Source organism: Mus caroli, chromosome 14 (assembly GCF_900094665.2).
Source record: "Mus caroli chromosome 14, CAROLI_EIJ_v1.1, whole genome shotgun sequence".
In the NCBI taxonomy this organism is placed as follows: Eukaryota; Metazoa; Chordata; class Mammalia; order Rodentia; family Muridae; genus Mus; species Mus caroli.
Genome location: NC_034583.1, coordinates 1,575,078 through 1,595,768, shown reverse-complemented (window position 1 = coordinate 1,595,768; position 20,691 = coordinate 1,575,078). Strand labels below are relative to the sequence as shown.

The 20,691-nt window shown below is 48.0% G+C and overlaps 1 protein-coding gene and 1 long non-coding RNA gene across 11 annotated transcripts in view; one reads left to right on the top strand and one right to left on the bottom strand.

The window, feature by feature from the left end:
- Fam3d (family with sequence similarity 3 member D) overlaps window positions 1-20,691 on the top strand; it is a 29,346-nt gene that overhangs the window by 5,181 nt on the left and 3,474 nt on the right. The window contains exons 1-9 of one of the 8 annotated variants that reach the window (XM_021182464.2): window positions 7,034-7,072; window positions 7,203-7,253; window positions 7,354-7,476; window positions 9,279-9,386; window positions 12,518-12,538; window positions 14,447-14,564; window positions 15,777-15,835; window positions 17,413-17,463; window positions 18,978-19,062. In XM_021182464.2, the coding sequence (XP_021038123.1) occupies window positions 9,320-9,386; window positions 12,518-12,538; window positions 14,447-14,564; window positions 15,777-15,835; window positions 17,413-17,463; window positions 18,978-19,062 (401 nt within the window). In that variant the 5' untranslated portion in view covers window positions 7,034-7,072; window positions 7,203-7,253; window positions 7,354-7,476; window positions 9,279-9,319. The other 7 variants (XM_021182459.2, XM_021182457.2, XM_021182461.2 and 4 more) reach the window with 7 other exon arrangements.
- Window positions 2,843-6,827, bottom strand: LOC110309733. 3 transcript variants are annotated; one of them, XR_002379735.2, is made up of 3 exons: window positions 6,462-6,827; window positions 3,418-3,577; window positions 2,843-2,873 (listed from the first exon to the last, which is right to left on the bottom strand). It is a non-coding gene; the product is annotated as an uncharacterized LOC110309733 (long non-coding RNA). The 3 variants fall into 3 exon arrangements; XR_002379733.1 differs by lacking the exon at window positions 6,462-6,827 and adding an exon at window positions 5,998-6,029; XR_002379734.1 differs by lacking the exon at window positions 6,462-6,827 and adding an exon at window positions 5,878-5,986.

Sequence of the window (20,691 nt, the reverse complement as noted above, 5' to 3'; positions counted from 1 at the left end):
TACAGACAGGAAAATAGAGGTTGAGAGATAGTTATGACAGAGATATCATGGTGAAGCCCAAAGCAGGCTCCACCATGTCCCATACACTAACCACCCTGCATTACAGACTTCCAGCTCCCAGGCCACTTGAAGCTTTATTGGAGTGAGTGGGACTAAAGCAGCCATTTTACTGATGGTCTTCCCAGGCAGTAGAGGCAGGGGAGGAGATAGTGAGAAAAAAGCCTCAGGCCATGATCTCAGTCAGATAGACTAAGAGGAATGGCCTCCTAAAAGCCATGTAAGGATACACAACAAGCAGCTAGCCGCCAAAGTGAACAGGTTCTCACTGCTCAGCTTCCTGGGGAGACTAGCCTGCCAGTCCGAAGGAAGGTGGAAACAGAACCTTAGAAACTTCCCTTCATCCCAAACAAATCTCCATCATCTAAGCTGAGCCAAACCTCAGCCCACACACCTCCCAGGCTCATGTGCACCTTTAGCTACCAGAACTGCACATAGAGAAAACTGGCTATTTAGGTCCCACGGCAGGCAGCCCAGTACCTTCCCAAAGCTTTATTGGCACACATCCACGTCCACCCACATGTTGTCTGAAGTTTCCATCCTGTGCCTGTAGCAAGGCTGAACTGCCATCTCTGGGGACAACACCCTTCCTACCTGGTCCAAACTACGAGTGCTGATTAAGCCTAGAGCTTCTGGAAGGGCATGGTGGCTCGTGCCTGGGTTCCCAGTCCTCCAGAGGTTGAGGCAGGAGGACTGTAAGACCAGCCTCGGCTGTGTATAGGGGACCCTGCCTACTTAAATTTGAAGAAGAAAGAGTGGCCTCCTGAGACATACAACCTCATCTGAAATCTTTTCTTGCTCTCTTAACTACATCACCTGTATACTCTGTGACTCTGTTTCCCCAGAATCACTAATGGTCTGCTATAGGATTAAATCTATTAAAATAATTCAATGTTGCACAATGCATAGGACAGAGTATTTGTCGTCTTATCCTGGGAAATGCCCCAAGCACTAGGAGAGTAAAATCTCTTCGATAAGTAGGGGCTAGAGAGATGGCTCAGTATATATCAGGCAGCATCCAACCTCCTGTAACTCCTGCTCCAGGGGAATCTGACACTCTTCTGGCTTCTCCGGGCATTCTCACACAAAAGCGCACGCACACACACACACAGATATAATGCCTTAGTTGTGGATTCTATTGCTGTGATAAAGGACCACAGTCAAAAGCAACTTGGGGAGGAAAGGGTGCATTTCATCTCATAACTCAGATCATGGCCCATCACTGAGGGAAGCCAGGGCAAGAACTTAAGCAGGACAAGAACCTGAAGCACAGGCCATAGAGTTGTGCTGCTTGCTGCCTTGCTTTCTCATGACTTTCCCAGCCTGCTTTGTTATATACCCCAGGACCACCTGCCTAAGGATAGCATTACCCCCAATGGACTGGGGACTTTTCATATCAATCACTAGTTAAGAAAAGGCCTCCATAGGCTTGCCTACGGGCCAGTCTTATGGACACATTTTCTGAATCATGGTTCCCTCTTCTCAGACATGTCTAGATTTGTGTCAATTTGATAGAAACCAATCAGTACCTACACATTTTTTTAAAAATATACAATACTGAAAACAAGGTATTATGAAAAATACGCTATTTCCTTCTTAAATAAATGTCACTGAAAGAACTTTTTCTCACTAGCAGCCTTACTTTTTATGGATTTATTCACTGAGTATCTCCCTCCGTATTGGTAACATCATCAGTAATGTTCTGTAGGTACCAGGGCTTTAGGGGAACGGCTTATCCAGGGATGACTGGGAACCTTACACAGGCCCTGGTTCCAGGCCGAGCCCTAGCAGGACTGTCTGAATGTGTTCCATGGGCCCTTAAAGTCTTAGGTTTTATTGTTTACCATGTCCCTCTCTACCTTGGTCTTGACTTCTTCCCCCTGAACTGTGTCCCTCAGACCCTAACACTGCCCTCCTGGTATTTTCACCTCCCAAAGTGTGGGCCCCAACTGTGCTTCTGCCCTTGGGGTATACAGGCATCATTTCCACCAGAACAAAGGGAAGGAGAGGGTTTGCCAGATCTCAGCCTGGACAAGTGGGTACAGTGTGTGTGTGTGTGTGTGTGTGTGTGTGTGTGTGTGTGTGTGTGAGAGAGAGAGAGACAACTCTTCTAGACAGTATTCAGTGAAACAGCTCCCTTAGATGATATTCCATAAAACAATACCTTTCTTTATTGGGGTGGTGAATAACAAGGGCTTTATAAACCTTGGGGAGTGTGCAGACTTTCCAAAGACAGTCAATGGCTGGGGCTGCGGTGCTGGGAGTTCTTTGTTTGTATAAAGAGGGATTCCAGGGGCTTAAACCTGTAAACTGACCAAGAGGCTAACTGACTTCCCCAAGAAGACTGCAGGTGGGGGATGGACTACATGGAGCCCTGGCGCTACATGCCCCAGGGCTTGCAGGCTGAGAATAGGGACGGAGTGATCTTTACTCCTGATCTCAAAGTGAGACTTTGGTCTCAAGATGAGATTTTCTGGGTTTGGGACGCTTGCTCCAGGCTTGTTCTCCCAGTTGCACCTACCCCTCCCCCCACCATACACACACCAAAGTATTCATCCTTAGTAATGAACATCCCCCCGAGGTCCCCCCCCCCTCGTGTCACAGTGATGAGCGGCAAATAGAAGCTCCTGGAAGGACAGACGGTGATCTGCAGCCTTCGGTAATAACACTTCTAAAGGTACTTTAAAAAAAAAAAAGATTTTATTTATATGTGTGAGTACACTGTAGCTGTCTTCAGACACTCCGGAAGAGGGCATCAGATCTTGTTACAGATGGTTGTGAGCCACCATGTGGTTGCTGGGATTTGAACTCAGGACCTTTGGAAGAGCAGTTGGTGCTCTTAAACACTGAGCCATCTCTCCAGCCCCAGTGATAACATTTACAGTCTGTGAAATGTCCAAGAATGATGTGGAAATAAACAGGGCTTAAATTTTCAGAAGCCAGGTGGATTCTAAAGTCCAGGTGTGTCCTCTGGGAACATGATTATAATAAAAGGGAAGGAGCTGGTTTGGTGCAAGGAGAAGGCCAGTTTATAGAAAGCCCCTTTCTTCATTCTCTGTACATCCTCTGGTGTACACCATATACCACACGTGCCTGGTGCCTATACCCAGGTATGAGCATAACGGCCAGACAGAGTGGCTGCAGTCGCAGAGAAGGTGGCCCAAAGCTCAAGACCATCCACAAAGCAGATCAAGTGCGTTGATGGAGGGGACTTCGTAAAGGCAGGGAAGGTCCAAGAGTCGGAACTTAGCCAATGAAGTTTTCACTTCACTAGAGATGCTGGTGAGATGCTCTGACCCTCCCTCTTTGACAGTCTGTCCCCAGCCTAGGGAGAATGGCTCCTTTCACTGGCTACCTTACCTCTGGGCAGGTCATGGTTGAGCTGAAAGTCACAGAGCTCCAGGAAACAAACAGATATTCTGGATCCTGCAGGGCCTTTATGAAATGCCTCAATGAAGACTGGAGTGGTGGGGGATGGAGCTCTGTATCAAAGCATGTCCGTCATGTTCAATGCCTAACACTGTGGAAGAAAGGAAAGGCAAAGAGATGTCACAGGCGGCAGGCAGAGATGCTGTGGTGATATACTGTGATCCCAGAGAAAGACTAAACATCCCTATGGGAATGATACCAAGAAGGAGCACAAACTGAGAGTGGGGACACTGAGCCCTGTATGCAAGATGGCAGGGTGGTCTCAAGCCCACAGCCCTTCTATAAAGGGTAACCTGCGGCCTGCCCCCTTCCACAACAGGTAGATAGTATCACCTCGTTTTCAAAAAGAGAATTAAGACCCCCTACATAACCTTACAAGCAGCAAGCCAGTCTGACTGACCCCCAGACGTGACATTTCTCAGTATAGCACATTCATCACTGTTTAATTCTTCGATGATCAGCCCTTCACACACTGCCCAGCTGCCCAGCCCCCTCTGGCAGGTCATGTCCCTCCCTGTTGGGAAAGGATACATGGAATTGACCCCAGACTTAACAGAAGCAGATCCAGGGAGAGATCTTAGCCAGTGTCTCTCTCCTAGTCTCCGTATCAGTAAAGCATCTGATTGATTAGTCTTGTCTGGGTCATATGCTAACTTCAAAAGCAACCACAAACAACACCAAAAAGGCTGGTTGTCAACCCCATGTGTCAGGTTAGGGTAACATGATGAATGTGCCTCTATTCAGGACCACATGGACATGTTTAACCTTGACTTCCAGGGCCAGAGAAGTCTTCCCAGAGAAAGTGGGTTTTTTACTAGGAGTCTTACAAACTAAGTAAGATTGCTCCAGAGATAGACTCTTAGTGTGCAGACAAAGGACTAGTTAGGGCAAGTTCCAGGAGTGTTCCAAAGTGTAACGTGTCACAGTCATTCCCCTGTGCCTGGTGTGCCTGGTGCTCAGCCTGGCTTTGATGTTCAGCAAATGCTTCAGGAATAAAGTCCACAGTTTGTTGTGTGGCCTTAGAAATGACTTGGCCTCTCTGAAGTGAGACCATGCAGGATTCAATTCGTCCCATCCCTGAATATTTGTTGAGCATTCCTCAATGCTCATGTGGTTCTGGACCTACAGTCACAAAGCTAGCTGGGGAGAAGAAAATGTCAGAGCTTGTAAGCTGATCTGGAGACAGAAATCATTAGAGAGTAGGGGAGGGACAGGCCAAGGACAGGGAGGGCTTGAGTGGCTCTCTGGTCAGGGCAGGAGAGCACAGCTCACAGCAGCTGGGGGCCTCCTCACAACCCTCCCTTTATTCCCTCCCCCACACCCTCTCTACCTGTTGTGTATTGTAGAAAATGCTACAATTGGATGAGCACTGCTCTGCAGTTATAGCAATGCCCTAGGCCACTGGGCCTGGCTGCATCTAGAACGAGGAGACCTCTAGACTTTGCAACCCTAATGACCAGTTGTGACAAGGAAGCTTTTCTCACATATTGATGGCTGCAGAGAGAACTCTCCCTCCCCACACATGTCACCTACTCCTGGTGCTTTTTTTCCTACCCCCACCCCAGAAGCATGCCAGCCCTAAGCTCAGACCCCATAGCACCCACTTGGCCACCAAGGTGAGCTCATTGGGGACTCTGGAGGTCAGGGAGCTCTTTGGGTGTCAGGTGGTAGCCAAGAACTCAAGCAGGTAGGATTTCAGGCTGGAGAACCCATGGCCAAGACAGTACTGTGTGCTGCTCTCCACCCCAACCCTGAAACCAGATCCTTCCAAGCTTGGCTACCCAGCCAGAGTCTTCTGTGTGCCCTGGCCCTCTCTCCTCCCCTAAATAATGTTGCCTGATCCACCAAGACTCCTCACTCTTCATCTCCTCCTCCCTCAAAGCCCCACCCATTACCCTCTACCTCTGCTCTGTTTCATTCTTAATTTTTCCTTCCTCGGCCCTGGCTCAGGTCTGCTTTTTTTTTTTTTTTTTTTGCACACTCTGTTACTTCCCATGTCTGTCCTATCCCAGCTCTGACCATCTACCCTGGCTGCCCCCACTTGTACACAGGAGTGGCGGGAGGAGGGCGGAGCACAGAATGTCCTTTAGTTCTCATCTGGGAGCCTCTGAGCCACAAGGCAAGTTCCCAGGACCCCCATGTCATGACAATATATTTTATATCTGAAAAAAAAATGGCACTTGACTCTCAGGGGAGTTAAAGGGTGTGTAAAAGCTTGCTTTCTTTTCTTTCTTTCTTTCTTTTTTTTTTTTTTGGTAAAAGCTTTCTTGAGGGGAGTTATAGGTGGAAAGAGCAGGCACACAACAAGGTAACAGCTCATATCCCTGACTCTGGAGCCCTGCCAGAGGTGATGACAGTAGGTCTTCCCACTGGAGGGATCAGCAGTGTTACCATTGTTTAAAAGTGAGGGTAGATCCTGCCTCAGTCCTCCTGTATAGACACAGAGAGAGCAGTAAGGCTTGATGTGATGCAGTCAGGCTTGTGGGTGTGTAGTTCTGTCTCCAGCCTTACCCGAGTCCTTGGCAGTTGGACACTGGAGACTGTTAAGAGGATGTCTGTTAAGATAGATTCTTGGGAGAAAAAAATTAGGGGGGGAGGGGAGGAAGGGAATGAAAGGTCACTTGCCCCAGGCTCCAACCACCCAGCCCTCCCTCTCCTAAGCAGCAGCTGGCCTCCAGGAGACTCAAAGTTGGCACATTTCCGGCAATTGCTCAGCTCCTCAGGACAACACTGAAGGTTTAAAAGAATGACCCAGACCCTGCCTGGGACACGAGAAGGGAGAAGATCCTGGTTTAAGCTCTCCTCTGAAACAAAAAGTACAAGAAGTCAAACCCTGAGGGGAATGCCAGGGACCCTGTAGCAGCAGATGCGTGTCCAAATCTGTCCCCTTCCTTCTCCTGTTGAATAAGCTTGGGCTTAACCACAGTGAGTTAGTTGTCCTTACAGATCCATGAAAAGAGATATTCATAAGGCACCTGGCAGAAGCTTGCCTGCGGAACACCAGTCCTGCCTACTACTATCTCCACACAGCAACAAAAGTCACTTCCTTTTACTGATGCTTTGAGTGGCTGACAGCCCTGGACAGTCAGGCAGGAGTGAGGAAGAGATGGAGAAAGGGAGGGAGGCAGGAAGAGAGAGAGCGGAGAAGGGTGATATGTTTCATAAAAACAGTATGCTTTGTAGCACATATGGTGCTATGGGAGGGCCCACGCTGAGGCATCCCTCCCTTCTGAGGTACCTGCCAGACCTGCTAGTATAGAATAGAGTTTATTTGGGGCTTGGGAAGCAAGGTTGAGAAGGGACTAGAGTCAGAGTGTGGGCAGGAAAAGAAGGGGGCAGGAGGGGGGAAGAGAGGAATGCAAGGAGAGAGGGGGGGAGGGAAGGAGAGAGAGTGAGAAAAGGGTCAGAGAGCAAAGAAAAACCAAACAGGTCTACCTGGCTGTTGCTAGGTAACTGTTGGGTGGAGCCTAGAATGCTGCCTTGATAACAAAGGGAATGAAGGTAAATCAACTCTGAAAATGCAGTGTCCTCTGCTTGCTAATCTCTGACTCATTAGGTGAAATACAGGATCCCTGGAGATGTTGAGGTAGAAGGGACAAAAGTGGCTCCTCTGCTCACAGGGCAGGTGAAAGGAATAGTTCCAGCACCCTCTCTCATCTTCAGACCCTAGAGGTCAGTTTGCAATTGTTTTTTTTTTTTTTTTTTTCTCTCCACAGGTTAACGCTGACTGCAAGCCATTCTTCACTTCAACAGGATGAGAGTGGCAGGTACCAGGGATCTGCAGCTTTGCAGGGGGGGAGGGGGCGGGGGTTGGGGAGTCAGAGTCTTGGCTCTAAAATTTGTTTGGACTCACTTTGCTATCATCAGTGTCTACCTATCCCAGCCTCAGAGATGGTTCAGTATCTCTTGTCTAAGGTCCCAGCAAGAACTCCAGGAGGACATCACGCAGGGAAACCTGGGAGAACAGAGGACAAGACCTTATCCCTATTGGTGTGTCCAACCTTTGGATACTGTGACATAACTGTGTCATCTACAAAGTCCACACATTATAACCCATAATAAGTTACTATAAATGAATACATAAAACTGTGTGTGTGCGCATGTGTGGCACATGTGTGTGCACAGGTGTGCATAGATGTCAGAAGTAATGTCAGCTGTTTGCTTGTCAATCTCTGTTTTTTGAGACAGGGTCTCTCATTGAACTTGGAATTCCCCAGATCTGAGACCCCTGGGACATGCTTGTCTCTGCTCACATCTTCTGGTATATGCTGGGTACCTGATCTTAGGCCTTCATGCCTTGAAGCCAGTTCTTTACCCACTAAGCCATCTTTCCATTCATTAAAAAAAAAAAAAAAAAACTTTGAATGTTTTTTAAGTTTATAGTTTTTGTGATTTCATGTGTTGGGTCACAGTTTTAACTATCCTGGGCTGCCTGTGTCCCGTAGTTTGGATACATCTACCGGCTGGGGGAGCTGTACCACTGCTGTCTCCAGTGGCCCCCTCTGCCTAGAATCCCAGCTTAGAAACACCTGGCCAGAAGTCAGAGGCCACATACCAACCTCAAGGATGGCTTTGCAGGGTCCTCAGGGGTGACACAATGCAGAGTGAGTGCAACACACACACACACACTAACAACTCTGAGAAGGCGTGGCAGCTGACTGGGAGTCAGCTTACTTACTTTCTTGGACTCCAACCTTATTCCTTCCAAGTCATCATGGGAGTGCAGCCATCTCTTCGAGCCTCGGTTTCCTCGTGGGTGAAGTGATATATTACCAAGACAAAGATTTAGGAGATGAGTTGAGATCATCTGTTTTAAAGCTGTCAGTATAGCACTTGCCACAGAATGGGTGCTGCCAAGGGTGGACTGGGGCCCGAGGGGAATTCCACTTTGCACCAGAGGACAAGGAGTATCCCCTAAAGCAAATGAGACCATATGGTTATGCTTTCTGGTGCTTGCAAGGCAAAGCTCTTGGTATCCCTCCATGTATGGGATTGCTCCCCAGTGTAGGGGCTGGAGTCACTAATGCCTGTAAGGCAGGGGAGGCTGGAGAGCTGTATCCTGTTCTGAAAACGCTGAACCCATCCACCCACCCACCCATCCATCTGCCCACTCATCCACTCTTGTACTCATTATCTATCCATTTTCCCATACATATATACATACATACATACATACACATATACATACATATATCTGTTTTTCTTTCATTCGCCAAATACATATTAATACATGCTCTGTATACAAAATAAAACCCTTGCCTTCAAAAACATCCTGTTCCAGGAAGTAGAGTCAGTTAACATCCAAGTAGTATGATGATGATATTTAAATAAAAATAGAATAATGTGAGAGAGGCTAAATGAGGAGAGGTTGCAGCTAGAACTGTGGAGGCCAGAGGCCACAGCAATAGATGTCATCATGTCTACTCTTTAGGATTGACTGACTTTAGCTGAGAGAGGGTGAATTCCTGCACACAGTACAGAGGTTATATCCCTGAGGATTCTCTCTGGGCAGCTAACTAGAGCCCAAGGAGGAACACTTTCAACTCATTTACAATAGCAGTTTGGAAGGACTCACAATATCTGATCACCAATCTCACTGACTGATCCCAGCATGGACTCTTGTGTGGTCTCAGCACAGTCTCATGTCGTGGACATGATCTGTACACATGACCGAGAGTCCCCCACCCCCGCTGCCATCATGTTGGAATTTGGTAAGAACTCACACATGAACTTTCTACATGGCCTCCTGTTGGGATATGACACATGACCTAACAGAATTTCCCTACTTGCAGGTCTGATTCGTGTTGTGGTCTTCATCTTCACCATAGTTACCATGTGGGTCTTCCTCCGCAGCTACACAAACTTCAGCAGGAAAACAATCCGTCTGCCACGCTGGCTGGGTGAGTGGGGCTCGTGGCCGTAATCCACAGAGCAGGGACTAGGGTGCTGAGGACCTCTCTCTGAGGTGAGCCAGGAGGCAGCCAGATGTGATGAGCTGGGCACTGGCATTGTGGGATATGGCATAAGATTCCTGGACTTCCAGGAAGCTATGGAGAGCAGAGAAGTATTCTAAGACCCTTATCTAAGGCAGGACAGAGGGAAGGAAAGAAGGAAGCAAAGAAGAAATAATGTTGTCTAAGTTGCGAGTGAAAAAGTAATGCTATCTGAATTGTCAGTGGCGTCTCCTGCCTGTTATTCCCTCTGCTTCAGGCCTTCTCGGAACAGGGCCTGCATGTCTGCTCCATTTCACCTTTAGCTCCCTACTCAAATATTACCACCTCAAAGGCCTTCCTGACCCCACCCCCACCCCAGCCCTGCAACCTCAGCTGCAGCCTATCCTCCTCATTTTGCCTCTTCCGTGTCATCCTGTTTGTTTCCAAATCCTGGCATCATGTTATCTACTTTCCTAGTTACTGCCTGACTCCACCTCCTAGAATGTAACTTTCCTGAAGGCAAGGATTTTGTGTATGGGGTGCCAAAAAGTATTGGATGGATGGATGGATGGATGGATGGATGGATGGATGGATGATGGATGGATGGATAGATGGGTAGTTGTTTGGATATATTTGAGGGTAGATAGATAAATGGAAAGATGAATGGATGAATGAATGAATGAATGAATGAATGAATGAATGAATGAATGAATAGATATATTAGAGTAGATAGAATGATGGGGTGAATGTGTGGGTGAATGGATACATAAGTAAATGAATAGATGAGTGCGTGGACAGACAGGAGGGTGGGCAGATCAATAAGTGAGTGGAATAGAATGACAGGTGGCCGGATCAGTAAGTAAATAGATAGGTAAACTGATGATGGGTAGAACAGCAAGTAGCTGGGTTGGTGGGTAGATACATGAATGGATGAGTGGGTGGGTAGAAAAATGAATGGATAAATAGGTGCTGTGCCTGTACAGTCTCACGTAAGCTGAAAACACCCTTAGGATGTAGTCCTCGATGTGGTTGTATAGTAGAATCAAGCATGATTTGTGACATGGTCTCATCATGCATGTTTTGAGGAAATACAAAGTCAAGGCAACTTTTAAAATTAACCCAAGTTCTCCCTTAGAGATGTCAGAGCAGAGATGAGAGCCTACATTTGTGGTACATTTAAATCCTCTCAAGAGAGAAGGACAGAGGTGTCCTGAGGTCTGTCTTCCCAGGGGACTGAGAACCAACACCACCAACAGAGTTCAACCTCATCTGCAAGGACCAAGATGGCTCCCAACTTAACCATGACAGAAAGAAACCAGGAACCCCATCTTTAACACAACTCTACAGTTGCATCATCTGCCTCATGTCAGCTGAGACGCAGAGCCCACATTGGGATTTCATTTATATATGTAGACACTTGGAGGCTGCCATGTCCCTGATCCAGAGATGGATTCCACTGCTTGCTGGCCTCAAGAGCAAGAGCAGTTCAAGGGGAGGGTCAAGGTGTCTTGTACTGGACAAAGACACAATCCAAATGTAGTGGGCAACTTCTATGTCTCCGTTACCTGGGAGCTGGCAGAGCAATAGCTCCAACCCACAAGCATCAGAGCTCGAGCTCTGTGTGAGGTCACAGAGACCCCAAAATAAGAAACAGGTGGCCCCTATTTGTGGTGGAGAAAAACAAACAGATTTAGCTACAATGTTCAAAAAGATAGCAGTGTATTCCCCAAACCCAGAATCTCCAGATGCAGGTGTTTGCCCAGAGGGAAAGACAGACAGAAAATCTCTCCCACAGCCCAGACTCACCAACCAACTTGCTTTCACTTCACAGGCTTCAGGGGCACACACCCTATTTTATGATTTCACTGTGCTGATGTTAAAGCCTATATATTACCACAGCACAAATTTATGCTTATCATTATTATACAGAAAGATGATAATAATTGGCTTTCTTGGTGACTCAATGGGCTTATTTTATGCGCTTAATAACTTGCAATTGTGCTCTAAGTATCCCAAGAGAGCGGGGACAAACTTACTCTGAGAGAAGCTCACTGGCTTTTCTAGGCCTCCAAGGCCCAGCGCACAGGAATGAGGAAGAAATCCTAGCTTACCTGACAACCCAGATAGAAAAGACAGGATCAATTGAACTAGTTTCAGTATGACAGCTTCTCTGGAGTCCTGTAACTGAGAAGTCAGGTGTGGCTGGTGGGGGTGGAGGTGGGGTATCCAAAGTCCCTAGGGCATGCGGTGGATGCTGTGGATGCTTGTTGTTGTTGTTGTTGTTGTTGTTGTTGTTGTTGTTGTTGTTGTTCTGTTTTGTTCTTGTTTGAGAACAGTCCTGTTTAGCCCACTGGCCTCAAACTAAGTGTGTACCCGAGAATGCCACTGAACAACTTCCCTGACATTTTTACATCTACTGAAGGAACCTGTTCTCTAGGACTCAGAGCAATGAGGTGAACACCTGTCCTAGAAACCTGGGAACAACTAAGGCAGACTAAGACAATATTCCAGGCAGTGGCCAGGATCCCTCAGACCTAGCACAGGCAGGCATTCCAGAAAGAGATGGCCCAGGGACCAGCACCACAATTCTTCCCATCACTGAGGCACTCAAGATCTCACTGGGTCCTCTCAACAGCCCAGCGAGTATTGTCATGATGCCTTTCTATGTGTTGTTAAGTGAACAGAGTCCAAGGGCTCAACTCCAGGCTTCTCACAGCATACATAGCACAGCTTGATTTTAAACACAAACACTTTGTGGCCATGCATATGTATGTTTATGTAGATGTGTGTTGAGTATGCCTGTATGTGCCTTGCGTGGGTATGTATGTGCATGTGTGTACATGATGTATGTTTATGTATCTGTGTGTATGTGTCTTGCATGGGTATGTATGTGCACGTGTGTATATGAGTGTATTGCATGTGACCCTATTTATGAGTGGGTGGCAGTAACAAGTGAGGGAAAGCTCCCGTATGTAACAGGGAGTCTAGTATTCAGTGGAAGCACAGCAAGGTCTCCTGCTCCCACTGGCCAGCCCCCTCCCCGATCCTGCAGGAGGATTAAGTACCTTTTCACTAAACAGATTCTTTCTCTCAAACAGGCATAACCTCCAAGGACATCCGTGAGTATCTACCCAGCCCCAGCCCCTCATCTGCCCACAGGCAGGATGTCCCAGGGTCTCTGTTCCCAGTACTGCAGGCCCCAGAGAAATACAGGTGTCTGGGGTCTTGCCAGCCCACTTCTCTGTGGCAGTGGCAGTGCCAGTGTGACAGTGATAACTCCAGAAGCAGGATCTGGGCAGCCCCTCTCAGCCATTCATGCTGGGGACTCTTAAATCTTTCCTTTCTGCTGTTCCTTCTGGGTAGTCTAGACCACGCAGAACCTTGCCTCTTCTCCCTAGACCCTCACCCTGTTATGAGTCAAAATTGAATGAGGGCTCCAGCAAGGACCAAGGCTCCAGAGAAACAAAGAAGATGGAGGGGGAGCCAGGTGCTCCTGGTGTTTATGCAGGCAGAGCCAGATGCTGCATTGCACCTTCATAGGCATCTCATATAAAGCTAACACACACCCATGTAGGTTCCAGGAGTGTTTCCTTTCTATACGTGGGGAAAACAGCTTGGAGAAGCGAGATCCCCTGGCTAGGGCCAAACAGTTGTATTGATAAGTGGAGAGTCAATCACCCCCACCCTGCTAGCCCAAAGTTTTTTATATAAGGTCTCCCAGCCAGGTCCCTCAACCCCTAACCTCCACTTGGTGACTCCAGAGAGAGCTGAGCCCTCAGGGTTAGGATTTTACTGATCAAGAAGACATGGGAGCGCAATGCACGCAAACTTGCAGAAAGCAGACTACAGGAATGAATGTAAAACATTTACACTTGACCTCATCCCTCTGAAGCCTCCTCAGTCCCATTATGAACCAGACCCAAAGAGTTAAGACATCTTGCATATATCATCTGCTGGGAAAATAGAAAACTCAGCCATGTAGACTACATCCTACCCTTCCTGCTTTCTGATCCCATGGTAGACATCACTAATCAATTCCCACATCCCCACTCTCTAAGCCCATTGCCAGCTTCAGGAGTTTTATCATTAAGCCTTTCATGGTAGGTCCAAACTGACATTTAAGAGAAAACCTGCTAGTTCATTCTGATCAAAACCAACTCCTTGATTTGACAATTAGTAAAGATAATTGAAGAAGCTTCTAGCAAAACCACATAGCAGATTGGTGGAAGAGCAGTGCACAGTTCCTGATGTACCTCGTAACACCACACACCACACACACACACACACACACACACACACACACACACACACACTGTGCTCATGACAGTACACCAGCTTCAGGCCCGGAGCAATGGCATCAGGGTCCCCGGAGGGATGGGGCTCAAGAGTTTGGAAGAGCTATGGAGACAGCCCTTTCAGCCACAATCCAGAAAGCAGATCCTAGCTCCCCATGGCTAAGATCTCCCCATGGGCATCCTTTCCCTTCATCCTGCAGCCTGGTGGTAAAGGCTGGATGGTCAGAAAATCAATTCCAGAAAAGCCTGCTTAAGCTGGCCTGTTGACATCAAGCTTGTCAGACTTAGCTGCAGTTGATCAAGCAGGCTCTGGGAACTCCAGCTGTGGTCCCTGGGGGATGGGGAGGGTAGGGGGGCTAGAATCTTCTCCACCAGTGAAAGCCAGGGAGACTCTCTGCTTGCTATTCATCTCATCCTTCCCAGCCCAAAACCAAGCCAAACCAAGAGGCTCAGTGTTCCACCCAGTAAAGAGGGACCAAGCACCCACAAATGCCCAGGCACAGGGTCTATCAGTGTGATCTAGCAAGTTGTACCAGGCTCTCAGCAAGCTTATAGGAGCAGCCTCGTTAGAAAGCCCCCAAATTAATTCTGGGGTGTCTAGACCCTCAGCCAGAGTCCTGTAAATTTTGATGCAGTTAGGGGAGGCTCAGCAGTGCCCAGAAATGAACAAAACTCCAACCCAGTCCCCTCCCCAGATGCTGTCCCTATGAGAGTGCTGTGTTCCTTTCCCAGAGACCCCGAAGTCCAAGTGTGGGCTCAGCAAGATCTGCCCAAACAACTTTTTCGCATTTAAAATCAGCAGTGGAGCTGCCAATGTGGTGGGCCCCTCCATGTGCTTTGAAGACGAAATGTAAGTACACAGGGCAGCGGTGTCTCTTTGCTTGCATGTCATTTGTTCATTCAACCACTCATCCGTCCATTTGAAGATCCACATTTCAGAGCAGGCCTGTGCAGAGCCCCTGCCTTTCCCAGGCTACCTCTGACACCAGCTGTATGTGTCCCACATAGCAATCAGCCAATGAGCTCCCAGTTCAGCCGCACCTTGGTAAGTTGCCTGCCCTTCCCAGCACAGGTGGTTGGATTGTTATTGTCCCCATTGTAAAAGAAAGCAAAGTGAGGCTCAGACAGGGCCACCTACCAAGCTCAAGGAAGGTCTGCCCAACAGACAAGTTGCTAAGCTTCTGGTGAAAGAGATGCCACGTGGGGTAAAGTGTATCCCCATTCCCAGCCTGGAAAGTCACATTCATGTGCCACAAAAAACAGGATAACAGAAAAATGAGAACAGATCAGTGTTTCCATCGGGATGCTGAGCCTGAATACAACTTGCTTGGGCAAAACAGGAACTGTACTCAGCTGTGTAGTTAAATGGCAGAGGTTTCAAGCTTCAGGATGAGCAGGAGCCAGCAGTGCTAACCACTGAGCCTTCCTCTCACAGCGTTCTTAGCTCTGCTTCCCTTTAACGGTTGCTCTTTCCTCAGCTGAATATGGGACTTCTCTGTGGATGGGAGAGGCTACAATTCTGACATATTAGCACCACCTTAGCACTTGCTGCCTTAGCACTTGCTGCCTTAGCACTTGCTGCCTTGGGTCCTAGCCTAATAATCACCATGGCCAAACAGCACAGTCCCAGAAACCACAGCCTGAGAGTGGGAAGGTACCGTGGTCCTGAGGAGTGGCAGAGCAGAGCGTGCGGACGCTGGGGACCCAGCTGAGCTCCGCAAGGGAACCAACCCTTCTCAAGCGGCAAAATTCTGTTTTCTACTTCTTCACATCCTAGGATAGGGGAGCACCCTACCCTGACACCTCAAAAACCCCAGGCAGGGACTCTCCCTCACCCATCTCTGTGCAGACTGGCCCAAGTGTACCATGGAGTCATGGGTGACAGCCCACAGAACACAGCCCACCACCAGCTTTTTTTCTTGTAGAAGCCCAGGCCACTACATGTGTCTGCTAGTGCCTTGGGCCCAGAGGTAGGCCCTATGAAGGTCCCCAACTCTAAGGCAGAGCTTTTCTTCTGCTCCTGGGGCCACCGGACTAGTTCACTTTCCTTCTTCATCTGCAGTATCATGAGTCCCGTGCGAAACAACGTGGGCAGAGGCCTGAACATTGCTCTGGTGAATGGTGAGTAACAGGAAGGGGACGTGTCACCTGCTGAGTCATCCTGTGGGACTCAGGACAGGGCGAGGCTGGACTAGGGAGCAGCAGGTCTTACAGCCTGATAACCTAGGCTCCTGCCCAAAGCGTTCACTGCTGTGACCCATGGCACCACCCTCAAAGCCAGACCAGCCTAGACAACACGCATGAAGTCACGGTGGGCAGATGGTGGCAGGGTGAGCTGCGTACACATCACTCTTAACTTCACAAGTGTGAACCAGGCCCTGGTAGAACACTGAGAACAGCGGCAAGGACAGGCCTGGCTTCCTGATCCCTATAGGCATTTCAGTAAGGGGGCTGAGATGTGATAGGCAGGACAGGAGGTTCCAGTGTGGGTGATGGCTAGCTACAGCTAAAACCCAGCAGGGAAAAATATCACGAAAAAGTTCTCCTTCCAGGCAGCAGGGAAGGAAAGAGGAGAGGAAGGTCCCAGAACAAGACTTCCTGTCTGATCTCTACAAAGCCAAAGTGATTAATAAAATTAATAACAACAATAATAATAATAATAATAATAATCAGTGACAATAAAAGCTAACATGTTGAGCATACACTGTGTAGAGACTGGAACCCAGATCAGGCCGTCCCCAGGAGGCAGACTTCTTACACTACCGTGTCTCCAGCATGTGTCTAGGGTGGCGCATCAGGCTCCTCATATCTAATAATTAGCCAGAGCAGTAAAGCATAGCTAAACATGGCTGGCTCCTAACCTTGTGCTGTGCAGAGCTTCCTTTGAGAAACGGTTCAGACCATGCTAGTCTCCTCTACCCTGGTTAGAAAATCCCACAAATGAGCAATGCCTCACAGAGACACACAACCCCTTCCAAAGTCCCTGGGTAAAGCTCCATATGGCTCTGAGATTCTGGGAGGGCTTCGCCAAGGTAAGCCTGTTCCATTTACTGGGAGAACTGCCACTGGCCATGATGGCTTCAAGAAGCCACAGCACAGCCATACCCTCTGCAATACTGCCATCTAGTGGTGAAAGCTGACACCTGTGGCTTTCCTCCTGAATGCCAAGGGGTTTTGCCCCAATACCACAAAAGCCATTCAGACTCTGAAAATCCAAGGACCCTGAAAATCACTGAAAATTCCATAGCTTCCAAAAGTTAGAAGATTTGGCTTGCAGATTTCCCACTTATGTGGGAATAGTGATAATCATGCCCTTATAATAGTTTTTGCAGATAACATATCTACTATACTTACTGTTTCAGATGCATTTCATTTCAAACCAATAACCCGTTGAATTTGTGCAAAAATTGAGGATGAAATGCTGACTTGTGTGTGAGCAGCTGTCATGACAGATCACAGATCTTGAGTGGTTAGATTCTGTTGTATTCTGGATGTTCAGCCAGGATGTTCTGCCTCTCAAATAAGCCTCGGCCTAGGAATCCTTAGGCCCCTATTGTGGCCCTGCGTGATGCTCACAGGACCTAGTTCACTCAGCTCTCAATCTGGTTTGAAGCTTTACACTACACATGAACCAGACTCAGCAAAATGACAAGCGGGGTGACTCGCATTATGGGAAGTAATAACTCTCTTTTCACTAGGATCTACCGGCCAGGTGATGAAAAAGGACAGCTTTGACATGTACTCTGGAGGTAGGCACTGCTGTTGGCACTGATGTCATGGGGCAGGGAAGTTGTGGACACAGGATGGGAACGTTGAGGGCCACCCTGCTGCTTTAAACGCCATCCTGGGGTCTGAGGCATAGATCCTTAGATCACTGTTTGAATATCATGGTTTATTTAGAAGGTGATCTCAAGATATGCCCATGGTAGGTCAAAAGGGCAAGACAGGAGGAAAAAAAAGATAAAGAAAGCCACTCTGTGGAATTAGAGAACTGTCCACACCGTGTCAGGCACAGCCGGGGTAGTATGTTCGAAGCTCTGGTACCTCATCACTTCCTAGCAATTCTGGCTTGCCCTCCGGGGCAGGAGGGCTCTGAGAGGCCAGGCAGAACTCCAGGCCAAGTTCCAAACATTCGCGCACCAACTGTTGTGCTGAGGTTTAGGGCATAAGGCCCTGGCACCTACTCAAGCCCTGATCAGGAGAACGCTCTATAAAAGTCGAGGCTGTAGTGGTCTCTAGTGGACCCAAGCATAGGTCATAACCTCCTAAGGTCTGGACAGGACTCTGAGAGGCACCTCCCTCCCCATCTCTCTGCAGATATTGCTTCTCCACGTAAGCGTGTTTTGTTCTTTGTAACCCTGTGCATGTGGCTGACTCTTAGGCTGTGACTGCTCTCTTCCTTCTTTAGCACAACAGGCAGAGAAAGTCTCCTTGGGCTAGAATCCAGGCATCTGAGTCCCATGAACAGTCTGGCTGCCAGTTTGACGCTCTATAGAGCATCTATAGTCTTGACACTCTCAATCTTCTTTGATCAGTGGTCCTACATCTTTATTTTGCACTAAACTCCACATATTATGTAGCCGGTTCTGCTAACAATTTGTAATCCCATTTACAGGCATGTACTGCATGCCCCAAATTATCACATGTAAACTTCACAAAGATGCCATCCACAGGGCCATTGCTCATCCTTGTATATATGTCACAAGATCCCAGAGAGCTGTTCTGTTCTGTTCTGTTTTGAGACAGAGATTCATGAACCCTAGGCTTCAAACTTCGTGCGTTACCAAGGATTACCAACAGTCTAGGCTATCTGTGGCAATTTAGAAGATGCCAAGTGGTCTTGGACAGTGGAGATCTACAAATTCTGACCCTCTTGCCTCTACCTCCCAAGTGCTGGGACTACAGGCATGTACTATCACACTAGGTCGATATGGTACCAGGGATCCAACTCAGGCCTTTGTGCATGCTAGGCAAGAATGGTCTAGATACCCAGACCCACCCCAGGGGACTTTAAAATGCCAGCATCTAGTCACCACTCCAAGTCACATGAATGAAATCCCCTCTTTATGTTCTCTCACTTTCCTGCCCTAGGACAAATGCAGCGGGAGGGAACCCCCACCACCATCATACTGCCTCCACCTGGCTTCTGGGCTCCCCTCAGCTTGGCCCAGGTCCTCCCTGGGTCACTAGAGTAGTGGAAAAGAATAAAGATAACCAGCACTCATTTCTCCTAAAGTCCAGTGCCTCTTTTCTTCCTCCCCAGACCCCCAACTCCTGATGAACTTCCTTACAGAAATTCCAGATGGCACCCTGGTGCTGGTAGCCTCCTATGATGACCCAGGGACCAAGTAAGTGGGACACTCCACCTGCCAGGCCACATGAGGATACAAACCTAATCCTGCCACACCTTCCTGAAAGTCCACCTTCCCCAAAATATCCTGAGAAAGGACTCAGGAAAGCATGGGAAATGTTTTGATAGTATGACTCACCCTTCACTACAATGGTGGCAGACTCTCCCCATCCAGAAGCAACTAGCTGGTTACAGAAATTATAGCACAGTGACATATATCATCATAGGTGCACACAAAAAGACACATTGTAAATGATGGTGTGAAAAATATTGAGGACTTGCAAGGATGCTCACTGTCTTAGTCAGTGTTCTATTGCTGTGAAGAGACACCATAACCAAAGCTACTCTTATAATAGAAAGCATTTCATTGGGGTTCTGCTTGCCTGTTTCAGTAGCTTAGTCCATTAGCATCAGGGCAGAAAGTATGGCAGCAGCCAGGCAGGCATGACACTGGAGAAGTAGCTGAGAGCTACATCCTAATCTATGGGTAGAAAAAGAGAAAGAACCAGATGAGCCTAGCCTGGGCTTTATCCCCAGTGACACGCTTCCTCCAACCAGGTCATACCTTCTAATCCTTTCAAACAGTTCCACTCCCTGATGACAAAGCATTCAAGTCTATGAGCCTACGGGGACCATCCTTAGTCAAACCGCCACACTCATCCCTGTGTGTGTGTGTGTGTGTGTGTGTGTGTGTGCGTGCGTGCGTGCGTGCGTGCGTGCGTGCACGCGCGCGCGCATTCCTTAGGCTGGTGAGATGGCTTAGTAGATAATGAGCTTGCTGAAAAAGGGTGGAGAGTGAGTTCAAATACCCAGAACCGACATCCGTGATAGGTAGACACTGTAGCCAGCCTGTAATTCTAGCCTCTGAAGGCCAAACCAACAGATGACCAGAGCAAGAAGGTTAGCCAAACGAGCCATATAAGTGAGTTCTGTATTTGACTGAGAAACCCTGACTCAAAAGAATAACTTGAAAGAATGATTGAGAAATATTCTTGACATCAGCCTTGGGCTAACACACATACACATGCATATGCATATATGTATATACACAGACACACACACACACATTCTGTGCACACATGCAATCGTACATGTACATGTGTGTACATACATATTTAAGAAGAAGAAGAAATCCACTTGTGCTACATACTAACTGCACACTGTATGGCCCCATTAAAATCAGATGATTTAATGAATGTTGTAGCCAACTTGGCGTGTGTAAATATCTAACTCACCTAACAACACGTCTCTTAGAATGGATCCCATCATTAAACAACTCATGACCATGTTAAAATGTTTATGACGGTTCTGCCAGACAAGAAGGGTAAGCTCCACCTTTTAGTTAGATCTTTGCGATGCCCCGTGCTTTCTAGAGAAGCATGTAGTGCCTATAACAGAGCAGTACTGTTCAAACACTCTCCCAGCCACCCAAAGCTCTGCTGGAAAGTCTCAGACCCCAAGCCCAATCCCAGTGAATTTTGAAGCCAGGTGCTACAGGTCCTGTGGAGAGAGGGGCCGGCCATTGGGAACCTCACCCTGGTCCCACCTCCCACCAATGTCTGCAGTCTCACCCAAACTGTTTTCTCTCTCTCTCTCTCTCTCTCTCTCTCTCTCTCTCTCTCTCTCT